The sequence below is a fragment of the Dromiciops gliroides genome, chromosome 2 (genome assembly GCF_019393635.1).
Source record: "Dromiciops gliroides isolate mDroGli1 chromosome 2, mDroGli1.pri, whole genome shotgun sequence".
Classification (NCBI taxonomy): Eukaryota; Metazoa; Chordata; class Mammalia; order Microbiotheria; family Microbiotheriidae; genus Dromiciops; species Dromiciops gliroides.
In genome coordinates this window covers 49,758,825-49,786,417 of record NC_057862.1, presented here as the reverse complement: position 1 = coordinate 49,786,417, position 27,593 = coordinate 49,758,825, and the positions used below count along the sequence as shown (strand labels likewise).

Here is a 27,593-nt window from a genome sequence, read left to right as displayed (position 1 = left end):
CAACAGCACTATGAGCAAAGCCCCGAGTTAAGTGCTGGGGATTCAAATAGAGAAAGACCCCTGCTCCCAAGGACTTGATATTCTAACGGGGGAGACACCACCCATGGAAGGTTTGAGCCATTGATCAGATGGAGAGGTACTCTGCTCCTTGGGGTGCAGTGGCAAAGAAGACACTGATGCTGCTGCTTTACTGCAATTCTCATGGACAAAACCAGCATCAGTTTCTGATGTTGAACCATTTGTCAGTGCCAAGGACTTGGGTGAAACCAAGGCAGGCTGGGGGGGGTTGATGACTGGCCCAGGGTTATGTGACGTATCTAAGGCAGGAATTACACTCAGGTCTTACTGACGTGGAGTCCAGCTCTATTTCTCATGTCACTTAGATGAACCCCAGGGCTCCTTCTAGCTCTGAGATTCTGGAGTTAGGAAGTCCTTCTGAAGGGAGGGTTCCCCCATCCTCCTCTTCTTTCTGGTCCCATTCCCTTTAACTGTGAGGGTTTTTTGCCAATTTGCCAAAGAGATGTGAGTTATGGGGTGGTGACAACAGGGCTTGAGGTTTTTGGTTGGATTTTATTGACAATATAAAAAATATAGCATCTCCCAAGCTGGTTCAAGGGCCCTAAAAGGATCCTGGATTCACAGCCCTGCTGGCAAAGGAGCAGAGGACAAGAGACCAGGATACCTAAGAGGGAAGTGGGGAAGGAGAGGGTAGGGACAGAGGTACTGTTATGAGACAGGCTCCAGGGCTCTAGGTGCCTCACCTGACACCAAATCCTCTGCTTTCACCTCTGAAAATCAATCGTTTTCAGACATCAATTTAACCTTTTGGGCAGGACTGTGCATGGACCCAAGAAAACTGACAGTTTATCACAGGAGAAGCATCGGATCCTCTAAAATCTGGAGCACATAGCTTTTGCCAGGGTCTCCCGGCTGCCCTGACCCTGGGGAGGCCCCATCATCGGGCAGGACTAAGAACAGGAGGACCCAGGGGGGCCTTTCCCCACCCTGGGGCTGAAAGAAGACTTCAAGGAGGAGACAGACTAATTGTGTCATGCCCCTGGTGCTCCAGAGGTAGAGAGGAAGATGAAGAGAGCCTGGGCTTGGAACTAGCCTTCCTCCTCCTGGTTCTGCCTATTGGAAGAGAAGAAACAGAGCTATGAGATCACTAGAAGCGAGCAGGGGTCCTGACGCCGAAAGATGATGGAGATCCTCTCAATGTTGTTGTTCCCTGCCTCTCTCAGGCTCCTCAATGACACTCTTGCTCAAGACCTCTTCTCTGCTTGGAGCCCCCTCTCCATCTTCTCTTTGCCTGTCCTCAATTCTTCCTTGTCCTTCAAGGCCCAATCAAATCCCATTTCCTCTCGGAATCCTCCCCAACCTACCCCAGGCCACTCACTTTAAGCCCTTCTCTCAGAAAGGAATCCCAGCATCTGGACACATTTCTCTCCCAGCTCCAGTCCCAGTAACTTCCCTCCACCATCTATCCAAGGACTAGAGATTGCGGCACTCACAGCCCTCTCGCCCACCCCAAACAAATCGATTCCCTCTCTTAGCCCAAAAGGGAAGCTGGGATTCGATGTGCAGTTCCCACCTGCTCGTCCTTGGGTCACCAGCTGCTGTTTTCCTTCCAGAATTCCCGGATCATTCCCGGGGGGTGTTCGAGCAGAAGTCTTCAACTGGGGCTGGGATTTAGTTGATTCCACATTTCTCTTGGCTCCTGGGTCAAAAGACCCCTTCTTCTGTGACTTCTTGCCTGGTTTCCTTGCTCTGGTGGGGCTCTTCTTTGGCAGAGATGTAGGGTCCTGGACAGAAGAAAATCAGGCCCCAAGGGCTCAGGGAGGGGAGGGTGGGACATGGCAAAGCAGAAAAGGGGTGGGGGTCCCTGCCTAATGCCTCTGGAGCAAGGCTTCTTGGGGCATCTAGGTAGCACAATGGATAAAGCACTAGCCCTGGATTCAGGAGGACCTGAGTTCAAATCCAGCCTCAGACACTTGACACTTACTAGCTGTGTGACCCTGGGCAAGTCACTTAACCCTCATTCCCCCCCGCCCTCCCAAAAAAGAGAAGGAAAATAAATGAATAGAGCAAGGCTTCTTGAACTTTTTCCACTTGTGACCCCTTTTCATCCATGACCCTGGATATAATATAGGTATATATAATAGGTATACATAACCCTTTACAAATTTGTTGTGACCTCATATGGAGTCACAACCCACAGTTTAAGAAGCTTTGCCCTAAAGCATAGCTTTGGTGGTCTTAAAATGACCATTGAAGTGAGGTGATTTGGGAGGCAACAACATGTGTTGGGAGGCCCAGACATTGCTTGAAAGAAGGAACGTAGTCACCCTCCCCCTCAAGGGAGCCAGGCTTGTTCCTAGGAAATGTCCTGGGCTCCCAGAGATGCATGACTCCATTTTTCTGAAGGGGGGATTAGCCTTGGGTGGGGGGGAGGTTGTTGGGAGATGGAAGCCATACCTCTAAATCAGTAACATCAGGGATGGATTTTTCCTTCACACGCTTCTTAAGGGATTTCCCTCCTGTGGGAAACCAAGGTTGACGTGGAGCCCTTTGAGAGTTGGGGGTGAGGGGAGAGGGCATCGAGGGCTGACCTCGTTCACAAAGTCCTGAGCCCTGCCTAAGATGTCCCACCCGGGAGGCTGCTGTAAAATCATGGGGCATCAGGAGTGTGGGGTCTCTGTAGACCTCAGCTCCAAGTGCAAGGACCTCTTAGGGTGGTGGAGAACACTTGCGGGGGGGTAAGAGGCTGGAGAAAAGAAGAAAGGGTAAAATTGGGGTGCTGCCCATGTTTTGCACACAGGAACTCTATCAGAGAATGCCTGAATCCCCTGTCTCTGAAAACATCAAATATCCTATCGCACTTGGATAGCTGTCCTTTCTTACTGGACAAGGAGACATGACCTACCTTTGGGGGCCAGAGGTCCAGGGTCTCCCTGAAATGAAATAGGAAATAATTCAGACAAAAATCTTCCACTATCTGGCCAGTCCTCCACAGCCTGGTCAGCTATATCCTTGCTAGAGGGATCTTTTGAGAACTGGGAAGCTCCTGCCCCAGTCTGGTCCCTCCCATTCCCTAAGTGGGTAATGGGAACTGTCAGAGAATGAGGCCAGAGAGGAAGAACCAGGTAGACCTCACAGAACAACTACTCAGGAAGAGAATCCCTTTGTTCCCCCAACACACACAGCTACTCATGTCTTTGCTTAGGCTCCTGCCATCTTATCCTGGCATGACTTCTCTCATCTCTGCTCCCTCTATCCAAATTCTACCTATCCTTCAGGGTCCAGTTCAAGTTCTGCATGGGCAAGCCTTTTACTACCCTCAGGAACCCTGTCAGGTACCGGAGTTAATTCGATCAGACAATTAGTAAGTACTTACTATGTGTCATGAATTGTGCTAAGGGTCTGGGATACCAGGACAGGAAAAAACAACAAGAACAGTCCTTGCTGTCATAAATAATCCTTAATAATTGTTATCTTGGGGGACACAGTGATCTCCCCTTCTTTCTAAGTCCTTATTCCTCTACACCATGACACCAAAGGCAAGAGTCAAATGATAAATGTTGGAGAAGATGTGGGAAAATTGAAACACTAATGCACTGTTGGTGGAGCTGTGGACTGATCCTACTATTCTGGAGAACAATTTGGAACCATGCCCAAAAGACTATAAAACTGTGTATGCCCTTTGACCCAGCAATACCGCTAGTAGGTCTATATCCCAAAGAGATCATAAAAAAGGGAAAAGGACCTACATGTACAAAAATATTTATAGTTGCTCTTTTTGTGGTAGCAAAGAATTGGAAATTGAGGGGATGCCCATCAATTGGGAAATGGCTAAACAAATTGTGGTACATGAATGTAATGGAATACTATTGGGCTACAAGAAATGATGAGCAGGTGGATTTCAGAAAAACCTGGACTTACATGAATTGATGCTGAGTGAAATGAGCAGAACCAAGAGAACATTGTACACAATATCAACAACATTGTGTGATGATCAACTGTGATAGATTTAGCTCTTCTCAGCAATACAATGTTACAAGTCAGTGCCAAAAGATTAATGGTGGAAAATGCTCTCCACATTCAGAAAAAGAACTATGGAGTCTGAATGCAGACCAAAGCATACTACTTAAACTTTTGTAGTTGCTTTTTGGTTATTGTTCTTGTTTATTATTTCTTGGCGGTTTTTTTCCTTTTGTTCTGATTAATGTGGAAATATGTTTAACATGACTGTAATGTATAACCTATATCAAATTGCTTGCTGGCCTTAGGATGGGGGAGGGAAGGGAGGATGAGAGAAAAATTTGGAACTCAAAAAATATCCTTACATGTAATTGAGAAAAATTAAAAATAAAAATAAAAAATTTTTAAAGTATTAGCATAATGCAAAAAAAAAAAGAAAAAGAAAATAAGATTCATCTGGGTCCAAGGAGTCTTGGGTAGAGACAGATCCTTTTGTTTAGATAGCTGAAGGACTTTACTGATAAGATGGAACCATAGCTAGGTGGAAACTATTGTGCTCTGGTCAGCTTGAGTGGGGGGGTCTTCTATTTTTTTCTCTGATGTGTGGTAAAATATGAAAGTTTTTAACAGTCGGTTAGGATAAGTGAAAGACGCCAGTTTTTCAAGGACCACCCTTTTGGGGAGGAGATGAACAGTCTGCCTGCTGCGCATGTCAGACTGCCTGCCGGGTACAGTCCGCCTGCTGCGCATGTCAGACTGCCTGCCAGGTACAGTGCGCCTGCTGCGCATGTCAGACTGCCTGCCGGGTTTTTTTGACTTCCGGGGTGGAGAGAACGGGAGTAGCCTTTTTTGCCGGCTTGGCGGGACTCCGGGCGGCGCGGCACAGACGGTCTGACTCACTCCAAAGGTGGCCTAAATCGGTTTGGTGAGTTTTTATAAGGAATATAGACAGCCTAGATTTAAGACGATTTGTACTGTATTTCTGTTTTCCTATCCTTCTAATCAACAACACCTTATATACAATAAAGGCTCTATCTAGAAAACCAGAAGCTTCTTCCATTTACTAGTCTGGGAGATGAATTAAGGGAAGGGTTAAGTAGGGGAGATTTATGATCTAATATCCAATTTTAAATCTCACAGTTTGGCGACCACGAAGGGACCTTAAGGACCCTCCCACCCTCCCTAGTTTGGCCATAAGCCGGCTAATTCGGTGGATTTTCCAAATACCCCCCCCCCCCCCCCCCCCGCGGACTTTCCCTTTGTCTAATCTCCCTTAAAGACTTTAAGCCTCTAAAAGTCTTGCTTTAAACAGAAAAGCCAGCCCAGTTTAAAGGGCAAGATGCTCGAATATTCTACCATCCCTTTGATTTTTCTCATCGGAATGTATTGGGACAGCATAACATCCCGACTTAGAGGAATAGTTTATTCAATGGTCCTTCATAACATTATTGGTTTTTTCCTCATTCAGGCAGCAAAAAGTTTTTTGTATAATAGTATACGTGAGAATCTTTGGGAAAATACGTTTAATATAAGTAGAAATTTTATGCCTGCAATTGAAATACCTTTTAATACCACATCCATAGTTCATACGACTAAGGATTTTATTTTTTTTTGTTGTTTTTTTTTTGTTTTTGTTATTAAAATTCCACACGCCCTACCATCCACAAAGTTCAGGCCAAGTCGAACGTATGAATAAAGAGCTTAAGAGTATGATTGGCAAATTATGTACTGAAACCCATTTGAAATGGCCTGATGTTCTACCATTGGCATTATTCTATCTACGAAGTAGACCAAGAGGAGAACTTCATATATCTCCTTATGAAATGCTTTTTGGTCACCCTCCTATCCAAGCTAAAACTTTTTCCCCAGTTTATACATCACTGGTGGGAGGTGATACTTCTGTTGCTTCCTATATACAGGAATTACAGACCAGGCTACGTGAACTCCATGAGGCAGGAGCTGTGGTCCAGGCAGGACCATTAGACTTTTCATTGCATAACTTCAACCCAGGAGATAAAATATATGTAAAGAATTTTCAGAGAACCAGTGGAACTCAACCTGCCTGGGAAGGACCTTTTCAGGTATTATTGACAACTCCTACCGCCATTAAAATTGGTGAAAAAGACTCATGGATTCATTGCTCTCATATAAAGCCTGCACCATTCATAGGTGAAGAGATTTCAGATAGACCTGAGGTAGACGCTAAAGAGGTAAAAACCCTAACGATAGCAACTGTTAAAGAGCAAAGAAAGTTCAGAGGAAACAGGAAGTTCCCATTTAAGAATCCCACTGATCAGTTAAATGCTTTGGGACTCAGTCTTCGTAAAGTATCAGGAGACGGAAATTGCCTTTTTAGGGCTTTAGCAGACCAGCTAGAAGGTCACTGTAGAAATCATCTCAGACACAGACAAGAAGCTGCTTCTTATATGATTAACCATAGACAAGAGTTTGAGTCTTTTATAGTAAATGACTCCCCTTTTGAAGAATATGTTGATGAATTAAAGAAATTTGGAAAGTGGGGAGGAAATGATACAATTGTAGCATTTGCTAAGCAGCATCAGCTGAATGTTGTGGTTCATCAATTAAATCAGCCTTTATTGAAAATCAGTGGCACAGACAAAACTGATGCTACAGAACTCCACATTTTCTACCATAAAGAACATTATGACAGCATTAGAAAGATCAATGACAATTCAGAAACCCCTGCCACTTTGGCATGCAGAGAATTGGGGAACCAGTTAAAACAATGTGGCATACCCCAAACTCTAGCAGCTTAAATACCTTATAATTTAACAAGCATTTCCTTCTACAGGCAAAAGCACTGAAGTACATGGCCTAGTTTTCTGGCCTACCTCAACTATTTTTTTTTTTTTATTAATTTTTGGGTTTTTTTGTTTTTGTTTTGACTTTTGAAAGGCACTGAAAAGACCTGGAATTGACTGCACCTTTAAGTTCTTTAAGAGCACAAAAGGGTGCTTAGCGAATCTTTTGCTTTTTATTTTTTATTTTTGGTTTTGCTTTGGTTTTTTTTTTTACTTTTGTTTCTTTTGCTTTTCTTTAAAACTAAATTTTGTAAACTAAGTGATTATTCAAAGACATTTTAAGTATATGCTGTGGGTGAGGCTATCGGGCCTCAGAAGCTACCAGAATTCTTCTTTTTTTTTATTTACTCTTTCTTTTTGAGAGAACCATGAGTTCTAATGAGTTTTGTTTTATTTATTTATTTTTCTCCTTTCTCTTGTATGTTGTTCTGTTTAACTAAAAAGTACCAGAAATTGCTTGATACCTCACTGAAAACATTGAATATTGAATCTTGCTAATTGAAGTCTTATTTCTTTTTGATGAATTAATCACCACTTTAAGTATCTGCTACTGTTATACCAGAGAATTCATGTATAAGATGATGTGGTCTACTGGCTAAAAGAAGATTATGTAATAATGTCTAAAAGAAGATTATGTAACAATGTCTAATATAATCAGCTATTTACATTCGTTTATTATTTATATGTCATTATACTCTGGGTATGGTTTGGAATTATTGTATATATCACTAATATATTCTCAGTTATGCAGCATAGCACACATTTTTACCATCATATTGTCTTTGGTGAAATTAATGAGATTTCAGAAATATGGAAACTTATCATTTCAGAGACTAACTTGCTGTGAACTCTGACGCAGGCCCTGGAGAGAATATATGTGCAACAAAAGGAGAGACAGGTATACGTAAGTCCATGGTTTGCTTATGATGGTGACTATGTAGAGCACAATTACTAGGCACAGTCCAGTATTCATCCTCTCTCCCTCCTAATTTAACCTAATTTAACTGAACTTATTTATCTTTTTATCTCACTCAGTTGAATTCACCTGTGGCCTAGCACAATCACTGGCTGTCTCAGAACCATGAGATATGGTATGATAACCTTTCCATAACATTTTCAGGTGTCATGAACACATACTAAATTTGGCTTTGATCCAGACACATGGTGGTAAAAAGTGTTACACATTGCATAACTACCTCAACCCTCTATTACAAGTCTAACCATATAAAGGAGGGAATGTAATGGAATTTATTAATTTGATCATTGACAATGCTATGCTAAGGTTTTAAAAATACAGCAATTCAAACAGTTAAAGAAGATAATCCAGCTTTCCAGACCAGAGTCCAGAATCCAGTTTTCCAGACCAGAATCCAGTTTCCTCCTGATGACATCTTACCACTTCAAGAAGACAAGAGAACTCAGAGACTTTATATGAACTGTTTTGCTTTATTAGCTTTTACTATCTCCTTTCTGTTATATACTATCTGTAACATGTACTCTCTGCAGAGGCTCTCCCTTTGCAAGACTAATGTCAAAGCGTCGGTTCATGAGAAAAAAAAAAAATCGCCCCTCTGGACAAAACTTTCCTCTCTTCCTTTTCTGTATTGTTGTTCGCATATTATTAGTCAGCAAAAGTTATTATATTCTTTTTACTGTTCCATCAAGGAAACATTCCGTTTCTTGAGGAAGCAAAGGGGGGAAATGTGGTAAAATATGAAAGTTTTTAACAGTCGGTTAGGATAAGTGAAAGACGCCAGTTTTTCAAGGACCACCCTTTTGGGGAGGAGATGAACAGTCTGCCTGCTGCGCATGTCAGACTGCCTGCCGGGTACAGTCCGCCTGCTGCGCATGTCAGACTGCCTGCCAGGTACAGTGCGCCTGCTGCGCATGTCAGACTGCCTGCCGGGTTTTTTTGACTTCCGGGGTGGAGAGAACGGGAGTAGCCTTTTTTGCCGGCTTGGCGGGACTCCGGGCGGCGCGGCACAGACGGTCTGACTCACTCCAAAGGTGGCCTAAATCGGTTTGGTGAGTTTTTATAAGGAATATAGACAGCCTAGATTTAAGACGATTTGTACTGTATTTCTGTTTTCCTATCCTTCTAATCAACAACACCTTATATACAATAAAGGCTCTATCTAGAAAACCAGAAGCTTCTTCCATTTACTAGTCTGGGAGATGAATTAAGGGAAGGGTTAAGTAGGGGAGATTTATGATCTAATATCCAATTTTAAATCTCACAGATGTCATACCAAGATTTGAGTGACCTGAGTCACACACCCCAGACTTCATTTTCCTATAACATACCTCCAAATCATGCCAACCAATTGGATTTGATTGCTATGTAATGGACCACCGCCATTAGGGGTCTTTGGTCTGAGAGAGACAGTCAATAGACCATCCTCTTACTGATAACCTGCCTGCTTATTAATAAAATTACTAAATTACCCAGAAACTATGTATCTCATATTTTTAATCATCACATTGCCTCTCCTGGGAAAAGGGAGGGCAAAGAGTCTGTAGACAGATGAACTAAATATAATTCTGGAAGGGAATACTTCTAAAATATATACAAAACAGAAATAATTTGGGTGGGTGGGGGAGATTCAGGAAAGGCCTCTTGTAGAAGCTGACACTTGACCTGGTCCTGAAGAGAACCGGAGTCCTGAGAGGCAAAGGTGAGGAGGGAACCATGGATTCTAAAAGGTGGAGATAAGGAAGGAGTACATGACCTGGAGATGGAGAAAGAGAAGGAGGAGGAGGAGGAGAAGAAGGAGGAGGAGATGGACAGTCAGAATGTTAGTTTGACCTTCAGAGTGAACCTGCCCTGGGATCCAGGGATCCCTTCAGGCAAGGGAATGGGAAGGAATGAGAAGAACCCAAGGCAGAGATCTCTCCAGTCCCAGGGGAGCCCAACCAGTAAGTGTCAGCTGCCCTGTGAAAGACGCTTCCCAGATGGCCTTTGTTGGTGCACTTTGCCTTCATATTCTGCTCATCCAGTCACCACCTGGCTGGCATGTGCATAGCTAGGAAAGGCAGAGGTGGCCCCCAATTTCTCCTCCCTGACTCTGCTACTCATTCATTCAGTGCATGACCTTGGGCAAGTCTCTTGGGGCCTCACTTTGCCAGTCTATCAAATGGGGAGAATACCCTGCCTATCAACCTCACGGGGCTATTGGAAAGGCTCAGGTGAGATAACAGACATTTGGAGAAAGCAGAAAGTACTGTAGAGATGTGTTATTGAGTATTACCTGGAACCAAATGGTTCTGCCGTGCCTATCCCGGAGGCAGTTCATGCCGGACACAGAGTAGCAGCGTAACCAGGCCCGGAAAGCTGAAAAGTCATCTTCATCCTCCTCCATTCCATAACCCTTACCCCCTTCAGACAAAGGTGGGGAGAGGGAAGATTTGAGATCAGGCTTGCCCAGTCAAGTCCACTCAGCCCCACCCCTGTCCTGGGGGCCCAAGGATGGGAGTGGCAAGACCTGGGTTTCAATATTAGCTCTGCGGCTAATTTGCTGTGAGAACATGGACAAACCACTTCCTTTCCCTGAGCCTCAGTTTCCTTATCTGTGAAGAAGGGAAAAGGTCAGAAAGGGCAGTGGATTTGAAGTTGAGGCTTGAGTTCAAACCCTGCCTTGGTTTCTTGCTATCTGAACAAACTTGGATTACTCGGTTTCCTTCTCTGGAGTTAGACTAGATGATCAATGAGGTTGGTTCTAATTCTGAATGCTGTGACTCCTACCTTATGGACCCTATTGGACTACAGGGAAGATGAGTAAGTCCTATAAAGAAAACCATTGCTGCTTTCCCCTTGTTCCAGACCCCGGGGAGCCCCTAGCTATTGAGGCTGCATGGAAAGAGTGCCAGGGCATGCCAGGGCCCATGCCACCAGGCCTCACCTAGTTGGATCACCTCCATGGGTACTGAGTGGCACAGCTCCAGTAAGTCTGGGTTCTCTAGTTTCGCTTTGACTTTCTTGCTCAAGGTCAGTTCTGGGCTCTGGCCAGGGGAGAACAGACACGTGCTTAGTAACCCTCGGCTTTCAGCCCCTCCCCATTCCCCTAGCAATCTACCCCAGGGCTCAGTCATGGTCCAGAGTTACTGTGCATGAGGGAGCATACGTGCGATCTGTGGAAGTGGCCTCAAGCTTGTCGTGCTGTCTGAAATGCCATCATTTGCCCTCTTTGGTCAGGGTCTGTCCCCCCCACTTCCACCCTAAAACTTTGCTGACTGTTCATGGCATGGACCTTGGGGACCTAGTGAAGGGTAGGCACATAGCACTAATGAGCTTGTTAGCACTTGGCATAGTGCAGGCTCACAGTAGGTGCTTAATAAATGCTTGTTGATTTGACTTGGAGGTAATATAGAACCAAAAATGAACAATTGATTTGGGGTCCGGAGAGGCCTGGGTTCCATGGACGAGTCACTTAAGGTCTATTTGCCCCAGTTTCCTCATCTATAAGTGAATCAAATGAAGATCAAATGATCACATGAGATAATGGTTATGGGGCACTTGGTAAAACTTAAATTGTGGTATAAGTGTTGGTCTTTACTATGGTCCAGCCCCTGCATTTTACAACAGGAGAAAACAGGAGCAACCAGGTGGCGCAGTGGATAAAGCACCGGCCCTGAATTCAGGAGGACCTGAGTTCAAATCCAGCCTCTGACACTTGACACTCACTAGCTGTGTGACCCTGGGCAAATCACTTAACCCTCAATGCTCCACCAAAAAAAAAAAAAAAAAAGGAGGAGAAAACAGAATCCAATAAGAGAAATGCCTATGAGCACACAGTGCACCAGTGGCAGAATTAGGATGAGCCATGAGGTCTCCTACCTCCCAGTCAAAGGCTATGTCACAATCTCAGTGCCCATGACCTGGTCTTGGGCCTAGCCCCTTCAATCTCACCGGCTTCCGATGCTTCAGGGCCTCCAGGACAGTTCGGGCCTTCTCAAAGGGAGGGATTTTCAGCCTAGGGAAGGGGGAACCATATGAAGCCAGACAGGAATAGGAGCCAGTAGAGACAGACACTCTCCTGGAGACCCATAGCTCCAAAGCGGCCAGGGACCTCCAGACATTTGGGGAGATGGGGGCCCAATCTAGCCCAGTTTCTCCAAACATTAACTCTTCCCTCTCCCTTGCCTACAAGGCAGATCCCTGGAGGCCTGGATGCCTACTCCTTTCTAACCCCTCCTCTACCACTGACCGGTGAAGAATCTCTGCCCGAAGATAGTTGCCAATGCCGTTGAAGAATTTCTGGTCTAGGAGAGCTTCACAAATGGGCTTGTCGAAGGTCTTGTCAGCCAAGTTCTGGAGCACATTCTCCCTGGAGAATAGGGGAGATATCAGGGGACCGGGTGATGCCCTCCATGCAAATGACCCCTTCCAACACCTGGTTTCACTTCTCCCAAGATTCAAACATGTGAGCAGCCATGGGGAACTGAAGGCAGGGGAGGAGTCAGGATGGAGATGTATTCCCTAAGATGGTGGAGGTATTTTTGTCCTCAGCTTAAAAAACCTTCCACTCTGTGCTCTCTTCTGAGGCCTCTGTGGGTTGTAGAAGTGACTCTGGGTTCTAGAAAGCTATACCAGCACCTTGACAACCTCTGGCAGGTCTTGACAACCTGGAAGAGCTTGAAGTGAGGCCCCGAAGTCTTACTCAGACAGTATGTCTATTGCTTCAGGACTAGCCCGGCTTGGGGCAAGGAGGCTCACCTCTAGCAAGGGCTGCTCACGAGGTGATAGTGCTTTAGGCTGCTGCCACTCCTCATAAAGCATGCTACTGTGATGTGGAGGGCCTGTGAGACTGACAGAGGGAGAATTCACACCAAGGACAGCAAGGCCTTGCTAAAATACGGCAGTCCTTCAACACAAAGCCCAGTGTTTTGCACATGGTAAGCACTTAATAAATGCTTATTCATTCATCCATTCCTTTCCATTTCCATTCCTGAACATTAGCCTGGCACAGAGCACTGAGACCAGGAGAGAAAGCACACAAAATGGAACTCTCTGTCTCTTATGCTGTTGTTGCGTGTTCATCATCATGGTCAAAGAACGTGGAAAATGAGGGAGAATGGGGGCCAACAGTGAGGGGGAGGAATGTACAGGAATGCAACGGAAAGCTGGACAAGCGTGTGGAGCTCAGTAAGCCGAGGGCAGAGGAGAGAAACAGAGGCACGGAGGGTCTGGTCTCTAGGGCTGATGGAGCAGGACCCCCAGTCCTCTACTCCTGGCCTTGCTGTTTGGCTCTAATGGAAATCCTGAGGACTGTCCTTATTATTCTCTGGCACAGTCTCAATGTTCTCATCTGTAAAATGGAACAAATTCCTAGCCCTGAGGATCTCTTGTATGGTAGAACAAATGGGGTGAAGGGGTGGGGGGAACGTGTGTGAACCATAAAGTGTTACATGAATCTGAGGGTCCACTTTCCTTTTCTCTCTCTCTTCTGGGCCAAGAATGGAAGAGGAAAAGGAAGAGGAGAGCCAGGAACTCGGAAGGGTAAATCCGACAAGAACAAACAGAAGCTTCCTTCCCCTGCTAGAGAGAGAAGGGACAGGGGAAAGACCTGGGATCAGGGCTTTCTTTGGGGCTCCACTCCCCACCTCACCCCCAGACCCTACCTGAACCTCTCATACTCCAGCAGCACGCAGGGGCCTCGCCCAGGCTGCCAAGTGCCCTGGACCTCCCAGTGGCCAAAGCGCCGGATGTCCACAAAGCAGAGGGCTCGGCTGGGTGGAGGAGAGACCGTATAGAAGCGAAGGTGGGCATGCTTGGGCAGGGCATCTGCAGGCACCATCTGAAAGGAGCCAGACATGCCAAAGCGGAACACGATGTCCAGGGGTGCCTGTGGGGGGTGGGCCTCTGGCAGCGGGCTCAGCGTCAGCCGTACCTCCTTGCCCCGAGAGGTGGCCATGATCTGGTAGGCGCTGCTCTCAAAGGGCACCTCGGGGTTCCGGCTCACCTCGGACTTTTCCACCCGCCCCCCAAACACCAGGTTCTTGCACATGGTGTTCACATAGCAGCTGGCCAAGTGGAGCTCTGGGCCCTCAGGCATCCTGGAAGCAGAGAAAAGAGCTTCACCATGTTGTCCTTCCCCATTTCCCAGCCTCTCCTTATTCTGATGAGTATATGGATGATAAGGTTATAGGTTATAATTCCCCTACCACCTCAACATGGCCTGGGAGCCAGGAGACTTGGGTGCAAGACCTGGCTCTGCCGCTGATTCACTGTGTGCCCTTGGACAAGTCACATCCCCCTCCGGGCCTCAGTTTCCCTATCTGTAAAATTATGAGAAGCTGACTATAAGATCTCTAAGGACCCTTCCACCTCTGAAATTCATTCATTTATATTGTGCATTTAGTTTTCTAAAGCCTTCTCCTATTCATGAGAATTTTAGTCAGAGCTGGAAGGGGCTTCAGTTATAATTGTTATTACACAGGAGGCAGGTCTGGTAAATATTTCTGAATTCAAATGTAGACTCAAAACAACATCCGGACTTCATGGCCAGATGACGGGGGTGGGGGAGGGGGTGGATAAAAGCCAAGGAGTCAAGAACTGGGTGCTTTAAGTCATCTGTAAAAGGAGGAAGTTGGACCAGACAGTCAGCTGGTCAATGGGCATTTATTTATTAAGCATGTACTGTGAGGCATTGTGCTAAGAGCGAGGGATGCAAAGAAAGGCAAAAAAACCAAAACAAAACAAAAAACCCACCAGTCCCATCCCTGCCCTTGAAAAGCATAGGTGTCCCCTCCTCCTCACATTCAATTTAGTCAGCAAGCATTCATTAAGCACCCAATGTATGCAGACATCGTTTTGAACAAGGCCCTTTAATCAGCGGACAAGGTCCACTCAAATGACAAACAGGGTGAGCCCTTAAGCGGTCTGGATTTGGCATGTGACACCTGGGCGCTGCTACTTAGTAAGTGTGAGCTCCGGGACAATTCCCATGGGCTCAGGCTTCCCCCTAATTAAATAGGGTGGGTGGTCTAGACGTTCTCCAAGGTCCCTTCCAGCTCTAGCTATACTATCCCTGCCCTCGACCGGCTTAAAGTCCTGGTGGGGGGTGATTTGGGTAAAGGAGAGGCGCAGGCCCCCAAGTGCCCTAAGACGCCAATGGAGCTCATTAAGAAAAGGTCATTAGGCTAGGAGTACAAATGCTACCTACCCGTGCTACCTTTCTGGGCCTCAGTTTACCCATCTGTAGCCGGAGGATGTGCCCTCCTAAGGTCGCTTCCAGATTCAACCTCTATTGCTAATTTACCTGCCAGCCTCCTACCCCTGAAGCCAGTCGGAGTCCCAGGTGGGAGAAGCAGTGTCTGGCAGAGGCGAGGGAAGGGAGCTTGGGACCGTTCCCCACCCTTTTCCCCTTGGCTCCTCTGGGAGGCAAGCACCTAGCCCTCTCCCACCCCTCTTCCATGCTGTGTGTGGTCTGGAAGGTGAGGGGGTAGAGGGGCCTCCCTCCAAGGCAGAGTTAGGGTGGAGTGGAGACTCCTCCGCCCACCACTTACCACTTACCTGCTCTCAGCTGTGCTCAGTAGAGACTCCTGCCACCAAAGAGTTAAGGCATAGGCTGATGCTTGGTCCAAAGGCATCCTGGGAAATGTAATCGCTATACCCCATAGCCTTATGGGAACTGTAGTTTTATTGGTGTCACAGTGGAGTAAGCTTTGGGAGTAAGGCTTGGAAGGAGGAGAGAGGGAAAGGGAAAGAAACAGAGGGTTGGGAGGATGGAGAAAGAAGAGGGAGAAGGACTAAGACAGAGAGAGAGATGGGAGGAAGAGATCAAAATACTGAGACAGGGCGAGAAAAGGAATGACTGAGCCTGGATGGGGGAAGATTAGGGCTAGGCCTCGTTAGAATGGTGGTATCCCAGGCAGAGTGATGATGGAATTTAGTGCTGGCAGTTGGGGGAAAGGGAAGCTTCCAGAACTTGGGGAGACAGGAGGGAGTGAAGTCCTGGGTTTCTGAACAGATCCACCCAGTGTAACCTGGGACACAGAAAGGAATAGTGACTTTCTTTTGGGTCACACAGTTTTGAGTTACAGAATAAGGATTGGGGCCCAGGTCTCCTACCTCCCACCCAGGCTAAGCAGGAATAAAGGGACAGATAGGTGAACAGAGTCAGAGCCCCACCCACTCCTCCGTGATTCAGGGCCCCATGAGGGTATCTGGGGGAGGCAAGCACAGCTGGTCACAGGAGCTGGGGTCCACTGGTGCTTATACAGGAAGTAGGAATGTCAAATTTATGTGTATGTGTGTGTTTATATACTTCTTTGCATATACCCTAGCAGGGCCTTGCTTAAGTGCTCAATAAACAATTGGGGTCTTTTGGGGAGATCTGTGGATTCATGCAATATATACATATACTGCAAGACTCCTCTTATACTGTTTCTGGGGGCCCTAATCACCTCCACTCGTCACTGTGAAGTGATTTAGGTAAGACAGAGTAGTGAGAAACAGCCTGATGAAGAGAGTCCAACAGACCCAGGATCAAATCCTGCCTCTGACACATACTGTGGTGACCCTGCCCTAGAAACTCTCAGTGCTACCTACAGGCATTCAAGGCTCTAAGCTGCAGAGCAGGAGCAGACCTGCCTTGGTTGAGGGAATTTCCTCCCTTGATGTTCACTACATCAATAAAATAGCAGACCTAGTAAAAAATTTGTTAAAAAAATATTGCTAACTTATTTTATATCATCTACTTTTTTTTTTAGTGAGGCAATTGGGGTTAAGTGACTTGCCCAGGGTCACACAGCTAGTAAGTGTTAAGTGTCTGAGGCCGGATTTGAACTCAGGTACTCCTGACTCCAGGGCTGGTACTCTATCCACTGTGCCACCCAGCTGCCCCAGTAATATTCTATTACATCTGTGCACCACAACTTGTTTAGCCATTTTTCAATCTCCAGTTGTTTATTTCCAGTTCGTTGCTATTACAAAAAGAGCTGTCACAAATATTTTGGTGTATATGGGAGACTTCCTTTTTATTATTATCATTATTTTTTTTAAACATTGACTTCCTTTTGGTATATGACCAGAAGGGGGATCTCTGAGTCAAAGGGTTATTATTCTTTTTTAATCTATTTTTAAAAAAAATTTGCAAAATAGCAAAGTAACAATGGACAAATAGTAGGGCCAAAGGGTTGTGCTTAGCCCCCACAGGTAAATGAGTACAGCTCCTTTCAGGTTCCCAAGGGGATTATACCATAATACTATGACCGAACTCAGGTACCTAGGAAGAGATAACCATGTCAATAAGAATAGCCCACAAAGTCATCGGTCAAAGCTAGATTTCAGCATTAGTGTGGAAGCCTGAAACCCTTCCCCGTGGAGTTTGACCTCCTGGGTTCCTGGCTCCTGAATAGAGGCTAGAGGTCGAGTAGCTCTCAGTCAGGAGACCACGTTTCCCAACATCAGATGATCCACACTCTGGCTCTGTCTGCCCTTGATGGCTTAAGGCCATCTAAGGCCACCCTGGACACGAGACTCAATTGCCTTCCCCCAAGGGCTACTCCCTGGACACTTCCGAATCAGCGTAATCACAGTCCTGCCTTCTCAGTGTTGTCTTGAGGCGAATATGAGAACAGGGCCAGGATAAAAGGATGAAGGTTGGTTCTAGAAAACAGGGGGTCCTCACTGCCCCTCCCTCCGGTCCTTTAGCTCATCCCCCTGCTTCCTAACCTGGGCTTTTTGCTCTGGCGAGGCTGCTTGCCTCTGCCCTTGCCTCTTTACTCCAGACACCCAAATTATGTCTATCCTTCAAGGCCCAAGCTCAAGGCCCGCCTCTTTTGAGAAGCCTTCCCTGACCACTCTAACCAGCAGTGAGGTGTCTCTCTCTCCTGACTTACTAAGAGCACCTGGTCTCAGTACCAGGCTCAAGCCTCAATTCTCTTCTCTATTGCCTCTTCCCCGGGTGGAGTCTTCTCTTGTTTTCTTCAGAGGGACGACAGCATCTCACAGAGACAGACACAGCGTCAATGACAACATTTATTCCTTCCACCCTTCAGTAAAAAGGTACAAAAGTGGGGCTAGGCGGTGGTGGGGGTGGATATCAGGAAGGCACCTTAGGGGGTCCCCAACCCAATCAGGTCCTTTTGCTGAGCTCCTGGGGGCTGAGCTGCCTTGAGGATGAGAGCCAACCACACCCAGGCCTGGAGGAGAGACTGAATGCATGCTGTAGACAGAGGGAAGGGGCATCAGCCCAAACACTGAGGAGAGTCTGGCAGGTGAGGTTCAGGTCTGAGCTGAGCCAGCCTCATTCCTTGGCTTCCTTTTCTTGCTATCTGATGGCTCTCAGCCCAGAGAACCCATCAACGCTTGTGCTTGTTTGAGTTCTGAAAGACACAGAGATACGGATTGGGAGAAAGGGAAGGAGCTGGGAAGAAGAGAAGGGATGCTGGGCACCAGAGGACAGAGCAATGGGAGGAGGTTGAAAAGAGGCAAATTGTATATATGGCTGATATAAACTGTACCAATTAGAGCTACTCAAAAGGAGAATGAGCTAGCTCAGGAGGCAGTAAGTCCCCCTTCACTGAAGGTCTAAAGCAAAGGGTGGATGGCTACTTGATGGGTATCCTGTGGAGGGAATCCGCATAGTACAATGAAAAAAGCTCCGGCTCTTCAAGTCCCATCTCTGATGCTTACTACCTGTGAGACTTCCAGCAAATCATTCAACCTTCCTGGGTCTCAGTTTTTTCACCTATAAAATGAGGAGGCCGTGTGAGATGGTCTCCGAGGGCTCTTCTGGATCCCATGAGTTCTTGTTCAGGTATGGATGGGACTAGACAATCTTTGGAACCCTATGATTTCCCAAGTGTCTCCCATCTCCTTCCCCCTTACCTGCCAACAGAACTTGGAACTTCTTCACCGACAGTGTCATGGCGATGGGCTCTGCTGGACCAACTGCGTCACGCCGAATATCCAGCCTCAGGTGCACCTCTGGCTCATGAACGTGGCAGAGCTGGCTGGAACTCACTGTGTAGTCCACGCGCCAGCCAACACCATCCAGTCTGCTCACTGTGGGGAAGGAGGCAGAGCTTCAAGACCCCATTTGTCACCAAGAACCACCAGGATTCCCCACAGCTGCCAATAATTCACTAAGACTTGAAAAAGTCACTTAAGTTATCTGGACAAATGGGGACAAAAATTCATTAAACAACCCATTATTAAGCACCTACTATATACAAGGTACTATACTAGGATCTGGGAATACAAAGACAAAAATGAAAGTCTCTGTCCTCAGGAAGTATACATTCCACTGGATACTAGTTCCTGTCTGCTAACCCTGCAGGGCAGCTATGAGGATTAAATGAAGTTCTGGGTCTGAAAGAGCTTTGAAATAGTGTTGGACACATGCTAAGGCGGTCGTCCCCATCCTCTGTGACCTGCCTCCTCTGGGAAACTTCTTTGATTGCTTCATCCCCTAGAAGTATGTGTCTTCTTTTAATGCCCCTAGAGTCCAAACCCCTCATTGGACCCCAAACGAATACTGTCTCGTGTTACTGTGTTTTCATGTGTGACTCTTGGCTCCCTAACTGGACCTGGGCTGGGGCGGACGAAGCTCCCCCAGGTCAGGAGCTGCGGTCTTCCCAACATTACACTGTGCATGGGGCCGAGTCCTCGGGAGATCCAAACTGGGGCGGGTATGGGGTTGGTCCATAGCCTCTCCCAGGCTCAGCTCTCCCGGGCATTGCCTGGGCTAGTCGCTGTCCCTCCCTCTTTAGTCAGAATCAGGGATCCAGAGCTGGAGGGAACCTAAGAGGTCACTGAATCCAGCCCTCAGGACCCTCCACCCTGGTTCCTCATGAACACCTCAAGCGGGCCCAGGGCTAAGCCCAAGGCCGTCGGCCTGGCCCCCAAGTCTACTTACACCTTAGGCTGCTGCCCCTCAAGCTCTCCTGGAGGGGGCCCTGCTTCTCTTCATAGGACCGGCACAATCCTGATGCATGTTCTAAGGGGGGGCAAAGAGAGCAGGGGCGTTAGTGACCCGGGAAGGGCAGAGACGCCAGGAGGGGGAGCTGCGGCCGCCCCATATCCGCTGCTCCACCCCCTTACAGCTGGTGAAAGCGAAGGCTCAGAGAGGGCAGGTCACAGGCTCACACAGGGTGGGACAGGCAGAGTCAGAGATGGGAGAGGGGCAGCCCCAACACCTCCCCTCCCCCCACTCCAGCCCCCATACCTTTGGGTAGCCCCAGCTGCTGCAGCTCACTGGAGAGGGACTCACTGTCCACGTTGTGTTTGGCTGCACTGGAGAGGATGAAGCTGAGCACCGCGACCGTGGCCTTGACATCACCAGACTCTGAGAGGAGCAGAAGGACGTGGAAAAGATGCCCAGAACTTCCCCTACCCTATCTTGGCCCAGCCTGGCCCCTGGGACAGGAGACTGGACGCCCACGTTGAGGAGCTTACCCCAGTGCACTGGCATGAGGGCCAGGTTCAAACCCTAACTCTCCCTCTTACCACCTGGTGGTAGAAGTGGGGGTACTGGGGACGGGGGTGGGGGACAAGAACTTATGAAGCACCTACTGTGTGTCAGGCACAGTACTGAATGCTTTACAAACCTTATCTCACTTGATCCTTGGGGCAAGTCACTTCACCTCAGTTTCCTTATCTCAAAAAACTGGGGGTTAGAGTACATGATAATGGTGGTGGTAATAATTAATAATAATAATAATAATAATAATAATAATAATATAGCACCTTAAAGTTTACAGAGCACTTTACAAATATCTCATTTGAATCTCACAACAGTCCTGGGGGAGGTTAATACTATTATTATCCCTATTTTAATAATAATAATAATAATAATAGCTAACATTCATAACCTGCTATGTGCCAAGCACGTGTTAAGTACTTTACAAACATTATCTCATTTGATCCTCACAATAACCCTCAGAGGTAGGTACTATGATTATTATCCCCATGTTACAGTGGAGGAAACTGAGTCAGATGGAAGTGACTTGACCAGGGTCTCAGAGATAGTGTTTGTGGCTGGCTTTGAACTCAGGTCTTCCTGACTCCAGGCCTGGCATTCTATCCACCAGTGGCCCTTGATGGTAGAGCTGAAAGGTGTTTTTGAGAACAGCATTTTCCTCCTCTACCTTTCCACTATACTTAGAGGAAATGGAGGTCAAGGGAATGGATTCCTTCAAGGTCAAAGGGATATAGTGACCAAGACGGGAGAGCAGGGCCAATTCTCCTTCCCCATCATTAATGCTCTCTAATTGTTCTATGAATGGGAGTCCTGTCTCCTGGGGGCTCTTAGAGGGTATTTCTTCTCCTCCCATCTCCATTCCTTCCTCTCCCCTTAACTCCAGTCAATCAACAAATTAGTATTTAAGACCTGTTCTGAGCAAGGACTTGGTTCTTGCTAGAATATTACATTATTTCAGATGAAAGAAGATTTATAAGTAACTCTGTATATTATATGGATAGAATTGTCTCTCCCATTAGAATGAAAGCTCCCTGAGGGTAGGAATTGTTTGTGTGGATTTTTTTTTGTCTTTGTCTTTCCAATGCTTAGCATAGGATTTAGTACACAGTAAGAGCTTAATAATGCTTGTTGACTGACAAATAATTTTAATATGAATTTCATTTATCCAGCCTAGTTAGTTTGGCAAGTACAGTATTTGTAAAATAAACAAAAGTTGCTTATTCTACATGTGTGTGCTAAGAGGCTTAGTGTGTGACTCAAATGATGAGGACTGAGGTGGTCAGGGGAGGCTTCTGGGAGGAGGTGGCTAGAGTGTGGGAGCATGCAGAAGATATGAATGTGGGGGTGGCATCCAGACTCACCAAACTTGGCATCTGCCGTAAGTTTTAGGATTTTCTCGAACTGTAAGAGAAGATACCTTGATCACTGCCCTGAGTCCCACCCTGGTCCCCATTCCACTCAGGAATCTGCTGGTAAATGTTTAACAACAGGCTCACCCCCCCCCCAAAAAAGTATACACAACACACTGTTAAGTTTAATCTGCATTATTAACACTTTCTCCCTCACTTTTGCAAGTCTAGACAATCAATAAATCAAGCCATGATGGGTAGCGCTTGCCAATTTTTCTGAGAGTTCATGTTCACACTGAAAATTTAACATTCAGTTTCCCCAGTTAGAGGGGTAGTCAGCCCTCCCCTGATCCCACCTCCCTGGCTTCTTCACTCTTTCCCAAGAAGTTCGACCAAGTGGTACTGACACGACCCACCTGTAGAAGACTTCAGAAATCCCCTCGATAAAAAAAGAAAAAAGAAAAGAAAAGAAAAAAGAAAGAAAGAAAAGAAAAGAAACCCTTTCGGTCCAGGAGAAGGGACCTCAGGATCCCAGATAGCTGCTGACTTACGTCAATCCCCTGGCCCAGGAGGTCTTTCAGAACCTGGCTGCAGATCAGCTTCAGTTTGACAGAAGACTGCAAGGGAAGCACAGACATGTATGCCACCTCACCATCCACCATTCACCTGACAAATGAGCTTTAAATCCTGCCTTTCCTGGTGTATAAAACACTCTGCATGCCCTGTCTCCTCAGATCCTGAGGATTGGCTGGGAGGTAGAGACTAGGGGTTCCCCATTTTACAGATAAAGAATCTGAGGCTCAGGGGCAGTTAATTGACTTGCCTGTGTTTGGATAATCAATTAATTAGTATTGATTAAGCATCTACCACAAATACCAGACACTTTGCTAGGGACAGGGAAGACAGATGTAAAGAATGAAATGCTCCCTGCTCTCTGGGGGTTTCTGTTCTAATGGGAAGATGCCAGGGACATATCTAATTATATACCGAAAAAATATCAAGAGAATAAATACAAGTAAGTGCCAGGTAGTTAAATCCAAGGTGGTTTGTGAGGGAGGGTGCTAGTACTTGGGGAGATCAGGCCGGATTCCTGTAGATGGTACAGCGGAGCTGCAATGAGAAGGAAGAGAGGGGCTCTTTGATGAAGTAACGAGGAAGTGTATCCTAGGCATGGGGGGATGGGAGATGCAGAGGCAAGGAGATGGGAGATGGAGAGAAAGTGAGAGTGTGTGTGTGAGTGAGTGTATATATCAGAGAGAGAAAGAGTAAGTGTGAATAAAGTGTGAGTGTCTGTGTGTGCAGCAGAGAAGGACACAGAGCTGAAATCACAGAGCACAGGAGGGAGAGTAACATTCAATGAGGCTGGAAAGATACTAGGTTGTCGCTAAGCATCAAAGGCTGGACCCTAACTCGGTTCCTTCCTGCCTACATGTCCATCCCTCTCTGTTTCACCACACTGTTTCTTGCGCTAACTCCTGCCTACCCACCTCCAATCACAGCCAGGGAAACTGAGGTACAAGGGAAACAACAACTTGTACCCAGGGTTTTGGGGAGGGGCCAGCCCGAGGACCCTGGAGTCCTGCCACCCCACACTGGGACAGAACATGTAACACCCACATCCCTCCCTCCCACACCCTCAAGCATCCCTCTTCCTTCCCAAATACAGGAGCTGAAATACTTAACGATCTTGGCCAACGTGCTGATCTCTGCTAGGACCCAATCTGGACAGTCCAGGTCACCACAGAACCGGAACCTCTGGAAAGGGGAGAACCACAGGTGCTTCAGGTGGGAGAAGGGAAGGCTGAAGGCAGTGATTTACAACCTATAAAGGATATACCACAGACCATAGCAACAGGCCCCTCTCTTGGCTTTAGGGAGCAGGAAGGCCAGACATTGGACAATAGAAGCAACTTGACCAAGTGGGGATGTGGAAATTCCTTTTGGTTTCAGGTGCCTTAAGTAAGTGGGGGGCTGGAGAGGGTCAGTGGCCCCAGTTTGAGAGGGGTGATGGCATCACAGGATCACAGATTAAGAGATGGAAAGAACCTCTTTGGGATACACATAATAAGGGGGCAGCTAGGTGGCACAGTGGATAAAGCACTGGCCCTGGATTCAGGAGGACCTGAGTTCAAATCTGGCTTCAGCCACTTGACACTTACTAGCTGTATGACCCTGAACAAGTCACTTAACCCTCACTGCCCCACAAAAAAAAATGGGGCTGCTGGGATACACATAATAAAATCTATTAAGAATATATTTTAGGGGCGGCTAGGTGGCGCAATGGATAGAGCACCGGCCCTGGAGTCAGGAGTACCTGAGTTCAAATCCGGCCTCAGACACTTAAAATTACTAGCTGTGTGACCCTGGGCAAGTCACTTACCCCCAATTGCCTCACTTAAAAAAACAAACAAACAAAAAAGAATGTATTTTATATGTTTTACATGATTGCACATGTATAACCTGTATCAGATTGCTTGCTATCTCAGAAAGGGAGGAAAAGAGGGATAGAATTTGGAACTCAAAACTTTTTAAAAAGAATGTTAAACTTGTTTTTACATGTAATTGGGGGGAAATAAAATATTATTTTAAAAATCCATCAATTATAATGAAATCTCTTGATGTGGCAATGCTTTATGAAAACTACAGTGGTAGTAGCAACAACCTATCTCCTGCAGTAGATATTTTTTATACTTAGCAATTCCATGAACAAAATTATAAAAGACAAGCAATTCCTTTAATGTTCGACACATTGTTTTGTTTTCTTTTGCTAATTAAAATATCTATTCTGGAAGAAAATTCTCTTGTCTTGCCAATGTATTTTCTGTGTACATTTTCCAGATGCCATTACATTTTATTAGGTTTCATGTGGTCTGCAATTAGCGGATTTGTACAAAGCAAATATAGCAGCCTTTTCTCCATCAATAACAGTGTCTGTAATCCCAATAATAAATATAATGGATTGTAAAAAAAAAATGTATTTTCTGGGGCAGCTAGATGGTGCAGTGGATAGAGTACTGGCCCTGGAATCAGAAGGACCTGAGTTCAAATCTGACCTCAGGCACTTGACACTAGGTAACCCTGGGCAAGTCACTTAACCTCAAATGCCTCATCAAACAAATAAACAAAGCAAACAAAAACAACACACAAAAACCATATTTTCCAGGTGTCTTGCAGATTTAATAAAAAACCTTTACATTAAAAAATAAAATAACCACAAAATGTATTTTTTAAAAAGAACCTCAGTGCTAACAATAACTGACATTTATATAGTGTCTTAAGATTTGCAAAGCATTTAACATACATTATTTAATGTACTCACTTAGGCCAACCTCCTCCTCCTTTTTTTAATTTTTTTTTAATTTTAGTGAGGCAATTGGGGTTAAGTGACTTGCCCAGGGTCACACAGCTAGTAAGTGTTAAGTGTCTGAGGCCGGATTTGAACTCAGGTACTCCTGGCTCCAGGGCCAATGCTCTATCCACTGCGCCACCTAGCTGCCCCCAACCTCCTCCTTCTAATAATGAGGAAAATGAGGAGGAAGGGATACCTCTGCAGGTACACAAGGAAGACACCTCCAAGATGACACTAAGAATTGGACCCCAGGGCCTCATCTGGCCTTCCACCCTCAGTCCAGGCATGGTGGAGGCTATTCTTTTTGTTTTGTTTTGGTTTTGGGGGGCAATGAGGGTTAAGTGACTTGCCCAGGGTCACACAGCTAGCAAGTGTCAAGTGTCTGAGGCTGGATTTGAACTCAGGTCCTCCTGAATCCAGGGCAGGTGCTTTATCCACTGCGCCACCTAGCTGTCTGGTGGGGACTATTCTTAAAGTCCCCCAAGATCTTCAGAGCTGAGGATCCACAAGGTTGGCCTGGTCTTTTCCCTCTCTTGACAAATAGTAGCAGACAGTGTCTCCCCAGACTTCTGCAAAGACCCCATCACAAATTACAGAACCTCAAGGTTGAAACAGACTTTAGAGTCATCTAGTCTACCTGTGAGATTAGGCCTGTGACTGAAGCACAGTCTCTGCTTTTCCATACCCCTCCACTCTGAAGATATTTTTCTAATTTCTTTTTAAGTGGTTTGTATTCCTTCTCCTTATACTTTTTGGTGGCATAGTGGAGAAAGGGTTGGATTTGAAGTTCAAATCCTGGCTTAGGCACTTAGTAGCTGTTTGGCCCTGGGCAAATCCCTTAGGTTTAAGGGCAGGTGGGTGGCAAAGTGAATAGAACACTGGGCTTGGAGTCAGGAAGACCTGAATTCAAATCTGGCCTCTGACACTTACTAGCCGCGTGACTCTGGGCAAGTCACTTCACCCTGTTTGCTTCAGTTTCCTCATCTGTCAAATGAGCTAGAGAAGGGAATGGCAAAAACCCTCCAGTATCTTTGCCAAGAAAACCCCAAATGGGGTTGGACTGAAAACGCCTGAATAATAAAATCCCCTGTCATCATCATCAAGCATGCACTTGACCAACAGCATCCTCTCTACACAGTGTCCCCCACGGCAGAAGCAATTACCCAGCAAGTGCACTACGGAAATTTAAAGCCCAGAGTCCACCGCACAGGAGGGCTTTCTGAGGCCTGCAGAGGCTGACATAGGGAAGGAAACCGAGGCGGAGCACTGAAGTGACTTTCCCAAAGTTACACAGAAAACATAAGGCAGAGTTAGTTTTGAACCCGGGTCCTCTGAGATCTTTTCCACCCATCACATGGATGTGATTAAAGCTTCTCTGAGACAGGAAGTGAAGAGTTAATGGATTAAATAACTTTCCTGCTCTTCCCTTTCCTTCACCCCCACACCATGACACCCCCAAGTAAGCCAAGTCTGCCCACCAGAGCCTCGGGAGTGAATGAATGGAAGAGCATCCCAGGGCCTGGGACCCTCGGCCCAGTTAAGAGAGCTGGGAGTGTGCCCCGAGCCCCCCGACCCCCAACCTGCCCAGCCCAGGCCCTCACCATGTTGCAGGCTGGGCGCTGGATCGATGCCCCAGAGATGCCCCCAGCCCAGCCTCTTTCTCCTCCTTTTCCTCCTCTCTTCCTCCAGGAGCTGGGTCAGCTGATGCTGGAGCGCCTCACGTGAGCAAGACCAGCCTCCCAGCTGGTCAGCTGACCCAGGACCGCCCCGGAGGCTGGGCCAGCGAGCAGGGCTCACCCTGGTTCCTCCCGGGATGTGGGATCCTAGAGAAAGGGAAGGCAGCCGGGAGGAGGGGCCTGCTCTGCTCCGCTCCCCTCCCCTCCCCTCCCCCATGCTGCTTCCTCCTGAAACTGACACTGTTCATTTCAGTGTCTCCCTCATTCCTTCCAAGCCGCCTGCTACTTGTCCCCTCTTTGAGAGCAGACAATGTTGTTCTTTTTCTTTGGTCTTTGTATCTTCAGCAACTGCCACAGTGCGGGGCACTGGTTGATTTAAAATCTCCAGACTTTTGCTGTGCTCATCTAGGGGGTACAAAATGACAAGAGTTGAGGTACCACCTGACACCTATCAGATTGGCTAAAATGACAAAAAAGGAAGATAATAAATGTTGGAGAGGCTGTGGGAAAATTGGAACACTAATGCATTGTTGGTGGAGCTGTGAGCTGATCCAACCCTTCTGGAGAGCAATTTGGAATTATGACTAAAGTGCGATAAAGCTGTGCATACCCTTTGACCCAACAATTCCACTTTTAGGTCTTTTGCCCAAAGAAATCATGGAAGGGGGAAAGGGACCCACATGTACAAAAATATTTTATAGCTGCTCTTTACGTGGTAGCAAGGAATTGGAAGTTGAGGGGGTGCCCATCAATTGGGGAATGGCTGGACAAGTTGTGGTATATGAATAGAATGGAATACTATTGTGCTGTAAGAAATGATGGGCAGGAAGAGTTCAGAGAAACCTGGAGGGTCTTACGTGAGCTGATGATGAGTGAGATGAGCAGAACCAGAAGAACATTGTACACAGTATCATCAACATTGAGTGTTGACCTACTGTGATGGACTATATTCTTCTCACCAATGCAATGGTACAGAAGAGTTCCAGGGAACT

The 27,593-nt window shown here is 46.6% G+C and overlaps 2 protein-coding genes and 1 long non-coding RNA gene across 5 annotated transcripts; 1 reads left to right on the top strand and 2 right to left on the bottom strand.

The window, feature by feature from the left end:
• Nucleotides 1-556: 556 nt before the first annotated feature.
• NEIL1 (nei like DNA glycosylase 1) lies at nt 557-15,382 on the bottom strand. Of its 3 annotated transcripts, none has more exons than XM_043989855.1 (10): nt 15,313-15,382; nt 13,419-13,853; nt 12,005-12,124; nt 11,707-11,770; nt 10,700-10,799; nt 10,049-10,176; nt 2,924-2,951; nt 2,476-2,537; nt 1,592-1,802; nt 557-1,131 (listed from the first exon to the last, which is right to left on the bottom strand). In XM_043989855.1, exons 2-10 carry the CDS (start codon nt 13,850-13,852, stop codon nt 1,025-1,027), a joined length of 1,254 nt encoding a protein of 417 aa, XP_043845790.1. In that variant the 5' UTR covers nt 13,853; nt 15,313-15,382; the 3' UTR covers nt 557-1,024. The 3 variants fall into 3 exon arrangements, with proteins under 3 accessions (XP_043845790.1, XP_043845791.1, XP_043845792.1); XM_043989856.1 differs by lacking the exon at nt 15,313-15,382 and adding an exon at nt 14,963-15,083; XM_043989857.1 differs by lacking the exons at nt 557-1,131; nt 2,476-2,537 and having other exon boundaries at nt 1,597-1,802.
• Nucleotides 15,383-16,814: 1,432 nt separating this feature from the next.
• Nucleotides 16,815-19,124, top strand: LOC122744402. The gene is made up of 2 exons (XR_006355076.1): nt 16,815-17,402; nt 17,734-19,124. It is a non-coding gene; the product is annotated as an uncharacterized LOC122744402 (long non-coding RNA).
• On the bottom strand, nt 17,764-26,681 carry COMMD4 (COMM domain containing 4). Its single transcript, XM_043989878.1, has 8 exons — nt 26,527-26,681; nt 23,260-23,331; nt 22,128-22,193; nt 21,589-21,628; nt 19,973-20,092; nt 19,664-19,744; nt 18,634-18,810; nt 17,764-18,128 (listed from the first exon to the last, which is right to left on the bottom strand). Exons 1-8 carry the CDS (start codon nt 26,527-26,529, stop codon nt 18,088-18,090), a joined length of 600 nt encoding a protein of 199 aa, XP_043845813.1. The 5' UTR covers nt 26,530-26,681; the 3' UTR covers nt 17,764-18,087.
• Nucleotides 26,682-27,593: the final 912 nt, after the last annotated feature.

Bases quoted from the DNA above. Each gene is read 5' to 3' on its own strand.
- NEIL1 (XM_043989855.1), bottom strand. From the start codon at position 13,852: ATGCCTGAGGGCCCAGAGCTCCACTTGGCCAGCTGCTATGTGAACACC. The intron at 10,800-11,706 runs GTGAGATTGAAG...TCCCCTGGCCAG, and splicing joins CCCTGAAGCATCGGAAGCCG to AGCCCAGAACTGACCTTGAG. The intron at 2,952-10,048 runs GTAATACTCAAT...ATTTCATTTCAG, and splicing joins GCAGAACCATTTGGTTCCAG to GGAGACCCTGGACCTCTGGC.
- COMMD4 (XM_043989878.1), bottom strand. The intron at 21,629-22,127 runs GTAAGTCAGCAG...CTTCTCTTACAG, and splicing joins TCCTGGGCCAGGGGATTGAC to TTCGAGAAAATCCTAAAACT. The intron at 20,093-21,588 runs GTGAGTCTGGAT...TGCTCCTCTCAG, and splicing joins TACGGCAGATGCCAAGTTTG to AGTCTGGTGATGTCAAGGCC.